Source organism: Morone saxatilis, unplaced genomic scaffold, assembly GCF_004916995.1.
Source record: "Morone saxatilis isolate NCDOM2014 unplaced genomic scaffold, NCSU_SB_2.0 Contig18, whole genome shotgun sequence".
NCBI lineage: Eukaryota > Metazoa > Chordata > Actinopteri > Moronidae > Morone > Morone saxatilis.
In genome coordinates this window covers 9,911,750-9,920,397 of record NW_023339740.1, presented here as the reverse complement: position 1 = coordinate 9,920,397, position 8,648 = coordinate 9,911,750, and the positions used below count along the sequence as shown (strand labels likewise).

At 43.8% G+C, this 8,648-nt stretch overlaps 1 protein-coding gene across 1 annotated transcript in view; it reads left to right on the top strand.

The window, feature by feature from the left end:
• LOC118328104 (plexin-A1-like) overlaps positions 1-8,648 on the top strand; it is a 115,605-nt gene that overhangs the window by 60,762 nt on the left and 46,195 nt on the right. Inside the window, exon 10 of the mRNA XM_035661709.1 lies at positions 970-1,170. Coding sequence (XP_035517602.1) covers positions 970-1,170 — 201 coding nt within the window. The remainder of the gene's footprint in view (positions 1-969; positions 1,171-8,648) is intronic.

Sequence of the window (8,648 nt, the reverse complement as noted above, 5' to 3'; positions counted from 1 at the left end):
CTGCGTGCCACATGTGTCTTATTATGTGTCACTTAACAGTGTCTCCAGATTGTAAAATTTGTGATTTGTCAGCAGTGATCTGATTTGTTATCCTTTTGGACAGTGTGGGTTAGTTCCACCCAAGCTTTAACTCATGTTGTATAAGATCTGACACCCACCCTCCTGCTCCTTTTCTTTCCCTCTCTCTCTCTCATTCTCAGTGTTGACGAGATCTGCATTGCTGCCAAATCATGGCATGAACGCTATAATGACTTCATTTCTTCCAGCACATGTGCATATCTAGGAAACATTACATACTGAGTGGACTGTCCTTCTTTATTCTACTCAGTGAAGTGAACACATGCACATTAATCCAACTCCAGATTAAGACACGTATTTGTGCATCGATGCACGAATACGCTGCATGGGTGTGTATCCTAGTGGTGTGAGCCAGTGGATGGGCTACGTCCAGATGATCTAAACAAGACTTTATGGCCAATATCAGTGATGGACGTGCAAACACAAAGTTCCTGAGCTTATTACTTCTTTCCACACATGGACATAATATACTGAAGTCATAACAATGCAGCACTTTTGTGATGCGAATAGTTTTATTGGGTAGATAATCTTTTGTGAACTTGTGTATGAAAAGCTCTCTTGCTCAATCTAGTGCAAGGCCAGTGGGAGTGTTGCACAAGCCTGTAACACATGTGATCACTGCATCACAGCACAGCTCTTTAGGCCGAGTGTGTTGCAGCAAATCTGGTGTGAAGTGTGAATGTGTAACCCATGGCTTGCTTGCTTGCTTTTTTAAAAACTCTTATCACAAAATAAGTGTTTTATTTCATCACTTCTAGTCTTATCTTACTGCTATTTGTGCCGTGTTTGCTTGCTCTTCTGACTGCATTGAACAACCTCACTCTCTTCCTTCAGTAACTTTATCCTCTGGAGGAAAAAAAATTGAGTATCTCTCTTTTTTTTTTTCTGCAGGACTGCCCTCAGATCCTTCCCTCAACCCAGATCTACATCCCTGTCGGGGTAACCAAGCCGATCACCTTAGCTGCCAAGAACCTACCACAGCCCCAGTCAGGACAGAGGAACTACGAGTGCGTCTTCCACATCCAGGGGGAGACCCACAATGTGCCCGCCCTGCGCTTCAACAGCACCTCCATCCAGTGCCAGAAAACAGCGGTGAGTCTGATTTATACTTCTGTGTTGAATCAACAGCGTAGGCACAGTGTTTCCTCGTACCCTGTGCCGTAGCCTGACATGCATCTCCTCAGAAATGTAACTACATGTCACAGCGACACACACCGCAGCAACTGTGATTGGTCCGCCTGGTGGATGCGTGCAATGTCTGAGATTGGGAAGCAACTCATGCAAAGCCCAGATGAGTTGATAATGCTGTTCAAGAATCCTTCTTCAAATATAAACACACAGACAAGCAGGCACACATGGAATGCTGCCTCGCTACATGACATGCTTTTGTCTGTCCCCTTGTATTCCCTCGTCCTTTCGTTTCACGGGCGGCGGGGGAAAAAACTCAAACGAGGAATACACAAGACAGATTGAGGCGAGAGGCAAGGGAGAGTTTCAGTCGAAACTCAACACTGTGGCATAGAAACCCTACCACCATCTAGCTTTTTATCAGTGTTGTGTGCAGAGAGACTTGCATAGGCTACAGCATAGATAGAGCTGACTTTAAACTGGATGCCATTAAAACCCTGTAGATGGTGGTGTGTTCTAAGTGCATGGGCACCATTTTAGTGTTGTTTACAGAAATTATTTAGTTGCTGCTTTGTTGCTGTTTTGTGTATAAAGAGGATTCAGGGTGAAAGATACTGACATAGATGCCATTTAGTCTCTGAAAAGCAAAAGCAGTTTGTGTAAATCAGTTGTGAATGAGACCAAAACTCTAGGCTAAAAGCATAGTCATTTAGCACTATTACTCTTGTCCTAATCAATGCAACTAGGTAACTAAAGCATCATCCCAGTAAGGACATTGACTTGGTCAGGGTTTAAATAATGGCCTCCTACAACTAATGACCACTTTGGACACTAACATGCTCATTGTCCTGATAGATCGCCATGCACCACTTGGACGCTGGCTCAGTCACAAGCTAGATGAATGATCCAATACTGATCTTCCCACATTGAACTGATTGTTAGCAAATAGATATTGACCAAGAGTCCACGTAGACATTATTTGAATTGAGACACGCTTATAAGCCTTGGCTATGGAGGGGGGGTTTTCCCAGATAGTCTGGTTGAAATCAGAACAGATTATCATGGTTCATGCGATACATCATTTAAATCATGTGTGAAGCTGCAGTGGTCAGACATTATAGTTTTATTCTGTGCTGCTAGGATTTTTTAAAAATGTATTTGTGGCTGTGACTGGTAGGAATGAGTGGTGTGTGTGTTAGATTAGTGTTCTCAAGGATGTTTTTATTGCAGAAGTTTCCTAATAAGAATTTGGGTGAGTATGTGTGTGTGTTCAGAGGATTTACAGGTAGACACAGTAGTTTGTGCATGAGGGTCCATGCCTGTTCTGTGTGTTGAAATATGGTTGTGCACGTGCGTGTGTTTGTGAGGCTTGAAACTAGCGTGACAGATAAGAGGTAGCTAGCGTTGCGCTTCAGTGAGGCTGAAAATGTGAAGAGGAAGTCTGTCTCTGAACCTAGTTGGGAGCGGATTGATCATGTTTACACCTCGATTCTATACCTCTCTCTCTCTCTCTCTCTCTCTCCGTTCCTCTCTCTGCCTGCAGAACTCATCTTTCTCCCTGCCTCCCTCACTCCGTCTGTCATACTTTATTCTTCCAGCCATTCCCTACTTTCCTCACTGCATCTTCCTCGTCTCTCACACACTTACTTCCCCTGCTCGCCTGTCCCTGTCTATTTCTATCTCAACATACGTATAATGCAATGCAACAAAGCTGAGGTGAGATGAGGTGAAAACTGGCGCTGTTAATTTAGTTCCATATGAGAGTTTTTCAGCTTATTGGATTTAAATAAAGCAGAAGCATCTGTAAGTCTTCATGTCAGGCTAATAATCTGTAGCACCTTGAAGAATTTAACCACCTGTCTATATGTTAAACTTAGTCACACGTTTATGCAGTCATACAGATGTTAGCAGACACACATGTGCAGCACACACCAGCAGCAGTCTCTGATTAGCTGTACAGCTCCATAGGTAGCCAATGTGACAGCTAGCACGGCATTTGATTCTGTCCGTATTGACGAGCAGTCTTAAGGTGCTGGCACACGCTCGCAAGTTATTTGTGAAGGCAGGGCTAATTAGCTAGCGATAGGGTTGTCTCTCCACAGAGATGTCTGTTTATTGACTGTTTATTGTAGCTGCAAGGCCATTGCTAATCAGCAGCAAAGCCTAGCCCCAGCCAAAAGCTGAATTTCTCAATTTGATGTCCACAAAGCAGACATGCTAGCAGCAATTAGCCCTGGGCTGTCAGCGCTTAGCCCTTGTTAGCAATTAGCTGTGCCAACTCGACTGCACGGTCAGATATCGATGCGGCACGTGCATCGAGTCTACATGAGGCTGTAGTGAGATGAAGTGGATGAAAAAGATGCCAGCTGCATGAACTTGCCATTAAGGCATAATTCATCCAGGGCTGAGCTTATGAGTATAATTATGTGTCATGAATTATTAGGATGAGAGTCTTATTATAGCTCTGGAGCAGTATTTCAAAAGAATGAGGGTCTTAAACATTAGTTTATCCGTTTATAGACCTTTATATCTCTACTTTTCATGCATACCCCTCCATGTTTGTTCCTACTTTGACAGTGTTCAGCACCAACTTAATGAATCATGTATGACTCTGCAGTAGAAATAGACTTCATCTGATATGCTGTGTATACACTGCTGCATCGGCTTGTAGGCACACAGCTATGGGGATAGGGGTTAATCAGTGTCTGTGCGAGTGTGCACATGTGCATCCTTCAAATATGCCTTAGGCTATGGATCCCAGGATAGCTGTGTATGTGTGTGTGTTTGGGTGCGCAGTTTCATTATACCACTGGAAGAAGATTGTTGGGGGGCTTGCTAATCAATGGGATAAACACAGGGGTGCTAATCCAGAGTTTAGCCTTGTATTTGAGATGCGCCTAAGTGTTTACCACTGTGTCAAAATGACATACACTCACTTGTTGTAGAAAAGATGAGTACAAGGGCAGAGACTAGAAAGCTGTGGTGAGAATTACTATAAAGTAATAAAGGAGAGGAGCGGGAAAGAGAGAGGAAAAATACCTTGAGGTGGAGAGGACAGAAAGAATAAAGTAGAGGAAAAAAGGATAGGGAAAAACGACAGGAAGAGAGGTAATACTAGATAACAATGGAAAGACAAAAATGGAGATGAGAACAGGCAAAGTAGACTAGGAAAATTGGAGTGTAGTTGACAATTTCAGGTGACATGAATGGAGAAAAGTGAGAGGGAGAATGATACTAGAAAGAACACAGAGGGGAAAAATAGAGAAAATGAGTCTCTCCTGAGGCCATAACACATTCTCTTCTCTTCCATACAATATCATCACTATATCCAAAAGAAGATGACTATCCACAGGATATTCAGGATATCCACTGTCGGATCATGTTTGAACTCTAGTTTCCCATACTTTTCTCCTTTTACAGTGACCATAATAACTAAATACTCTTATATAGTATCGCCTAACAGGAGGCTGTCAATAAGCTACTGTATATGTGACACGTATGATATACGATAGTGTAACACCAGCTCCATACTAACCTTGTTGGGTATTGACTATCCATATCGGCTTATGGGGGAAAAATATTAGTGCTATGGTATTTCTGTATAAGGTTACTGTACATAGCAACTGATCCCAGAGGGGGAAGAGCGAGCATATCACAAGACATGAGAAAGAATGCAGTATTGGAAAAAGGTTGGTTTTTGCAAGCAGAGACATGAAACAACTAGGACACACAATATTCTTTGAAGAATCATACGTTCAGGGTATGGATTTTAAATTTGCTCAAAGCTCTAAATGTTGCTGTGTTGAACTTTATGAAAGCTTTTTATTGTGAAAGATATATTTTGTCCCACACTATCCCTGTCTCACTTTTGAAGTTGGGTACCGAGCCAGACCTAATTCAACAATTTTGGAACCTGTGAAAGTTGATGAAATGGCAGATTGTCCAAGGTCCTATAGCAAGTTAACTGGAGAAAAAGTCTGATCATTTTGTTAAAAAAAAGGCTCCTCTCCATATTTCTTAGTGCCAAACAAGCCCACATTACCACTGACACATACGGAGCCATCCGCCAGGCCTTATGGTAGCAGTTAACTCCGGTCAGCAGCAACCAAAACAACAAGCTGGTGTCTGCATCGGTTCCTTCCGGTTTTTTGACCCGGCCCAGGCAGCTTCCTGGTGTGTGTGGCCCAATCAAATGCTGAGGTGAGGGTGCAGGGGCCAATAAGATGCTGAGCTGTGGGAAGTTGGGCTCAGAGCGCCAGAGGGGTCATGGGTGCGAATAAACACATGTACACACAATGCTTGCACACACAAAATGGCCACACTCTGGGGGTCAATGAGGCTGATGGAGCACAGCTGGGCGCCATTTGTGGGCCGAGGTTGAGAGAAGAGAATTGAACTGAGACTTTTCCTTTCTCTCCTTTCTCTCCCCTCGTTTTTAGCTTTTTGGCCATTTGTACACCAGTGTCTCCATTTTCCTTCTTTCTCTCCCTCTTTATCCTTCTTTCTTGTTACTCCCTGGAGGGCAGGAATGAGAGGACAGATAATATCAGTGCGGGTCTTACACCATTACCTTCCGTCTGATAAACCACTCGGCCACTCCATCACCGTCTTTCTCTCACTCCTTCACCAGTGAGAAAGGGGAAAAAAAGCAGACACGGGGGCAGGAGGAGAAAATCTCGTTTGGGATAGGTTGTGTGTCTGTGTGTTATTCTTCTGTGTGTGGAGAGAGCAGCTGTTTGTTAAAGGAGAAATGGGAAGTATCAGGGGTCCTGATGGCATCCAATTAAGGCAGATAAAATGATGATGAATTGCAGTCGGGCAGCGGAGACGGACGCTCCCGTGTGTTTGTTTGTGTGTGTGTATGTGTGAGCTCGTGCACATGCACACACACACACACACACACACATACAGGAAGACAGCAGAAGGAGGAAAACAGGGAAAGCAGCCATACAGATATGGAGAATGAAAAGAGAGGAGAGCAACAAAGAAAAAAGAAAGGCAAGAAACTTTGGAGATTGAGATAGCAGGTGAAAGAAAGAGAGCAACAAGAGAGATGGATGAGGAGGAGGAGGGGGAAGAATCCAACGAGACTGTAGAGTTTGGAGGAGAGAGAAGACAAATAATATGCTCCCTTTTCCGATGGGAAATGAAAGAAGGATGGCAGACAAGATAGATAGATAGATGGATAGATGGATGGATAGACAGAGCAAATAGAGGTCTAGAGAAGAGGCCAAACATGTCTGCAGGGAGAGCGGTTAACACAAACCACACTGGTCTAATAGTGTCACACACCCCTACATGGTGTGTGTGTGTGTCTAAGAGAGTGAGACAGAGAGAGACATGAAGCACAGTGCTGATGCAAACTTCAGTCTTCTGCTCTGACTTTTTGTTGACTTTCTGGAGTTTATGGGGTTTGTTAAAAAAAATGTAACTGACTGTAAAAAAAAAAAACAACCAAAAAAGAGGAAATTATACGGAGGAAAAATCTTTAATTTTAAATAAATCATTACACATGGAAACACACACACACAGAGTGCTAAAGGTGGCAGAGACGAGGCTAATGAGGGCCTTGGCGCTGGTCGGTGGAGGGTAAGCGCAGCGGAGCATGGTACAGCCCCAGTCTGGCATGGCCTGGCACAGCTTAATGAGATATAAACACTAGACCTGCCACCACAGTCAGCCACAGCACACACTGACACTGTTTTAATTGGCTTGCAGACTGTGTGTGTGTGTACGGGTGGATTGAAAGTGCATGGGAAATTCACTGGGATTTATTTTGGGGAGCTGAAGATTGGAAACCATTTTTTTTTTACTTTGTTGCTCTTGTGTATGTGATAAGTTGACGCGTGTGAGAATTCAACAAGGTTTGTGTCTTGTGCTTTTGTGCACGCCCACTCAAATGCACACATTTATTAGGTAACGGCGTGTTCGCGTTTGCACTGACCACTCTCCGATCAGTCTTCCTATGAAGCAGCTGAAAGTGAGGAAAGGAAGAGAAAGAAGGCGCTTTCCTCTCCTCATGTGTCCTCCTGCTCTCATACTCATCTACCTGTCTCCTTCTCTAGCTCCTCCACCTCTTCCTCCTTTCCCGCCTCCTCCCTCCTCCTCTCTGACAGGTGAAGAGCAGAGCTCCCACGCTCCTGTCCTGGATAAATAAGAATTAATTGCTGCTCAGCTATCAGCATATGCCAGCTTCTCCACCCCATCCTCCACCTCACTTTCATCATCTATTTCTCATTTCTGTCTCTCTCCTTGTATCTGCAATCTGTAACCTTTACTTTAAATCTTCTTTCTGTCATAAGAGTGCTCCACCCTTCAGTGTGTTCAGATCTATGTGGTGGATTGATAGGCGAGAGAAGCAGCAGAAGTGATTGTTAGAGCAAGATTCTCCTGCTATCAGCCTGCTGAGAAGAGAGGAGTGGAGAGAAGTTGGTTAAACCAGAGGGAAGACATCTGCCTACATCCATGTCTTTCTGTCTGACTTTTAGATCCATACAATAGCGGGAGTCACACACAGACTGTTTGCATGATTACCTGCAGCATTTTCATCTGAATCAATGTCTGGTGTGCCACCGTAGAGTTGATTGATAACAGTAACTTTACATTTAAGAATTCACTTAACACCTGATATTGCAACTGAATGAATGAGAAGAGAATATAGAGAATTAGAATATTTATTGTACAAACAAATTGATTTATACAGTATTAAACACAAACACATTAGCACTAACAGTAGCTTCATAAATGGCAAATTAAAGTGTCAGAGATTAAAATGAAGGCACGGGGAGTCAGTGTGAATAGTTCATTTGGCTGGTATCCCTCTTAGTAATGACTTGAACTCAACGGGAACTGTGGAATTAATCAGGGAGTGTATCTAATAACAAGATCTCAATCTCGTCTTGTTTGCATGTGCGTTGTGTGGCAGAAGCCACCACGTCACAGATGGTAAGGTACTGTAGTCATGTGTTTGGGTGGAGGGTGGTTAAAGAGTGTGACGAAGCGGTGGAGTTTATGTGAGGGGAGAACGCCACCAGGAGAACGGCATGAGTTGAGGGGGGAAAAGGGGTGAGGATATTGCAAACGACCAAAAAATTCCGGCTTTTGTCCGGAGAGAAGTCTAGTAAGCTTACACTAGCTTAATGCGTAGGCTGGAAAATAAGAAACACTGGCTATGGCAGCATTATTTTTCCCTCAAGCAAGCACTTTCTCTCCCCACTCCACTCTCCTTTTTATTTCCATCAATGAAGTATGTGTGCAAGCGTGTCTTGCGTACGTGTGTGTGTGTGTGCGCGCGCGTGCAAGAGATAAGCTGGGTAACTGGGTCCGGCCGTGCCCTCCAATCCTGTTAGCATTAGCGATTAGCACTGGCTAACAGGCTCCCATTATAAGCGGAGGCTGATTCCACGCCGCCTGACCCCACACATACAGTACATACACACATA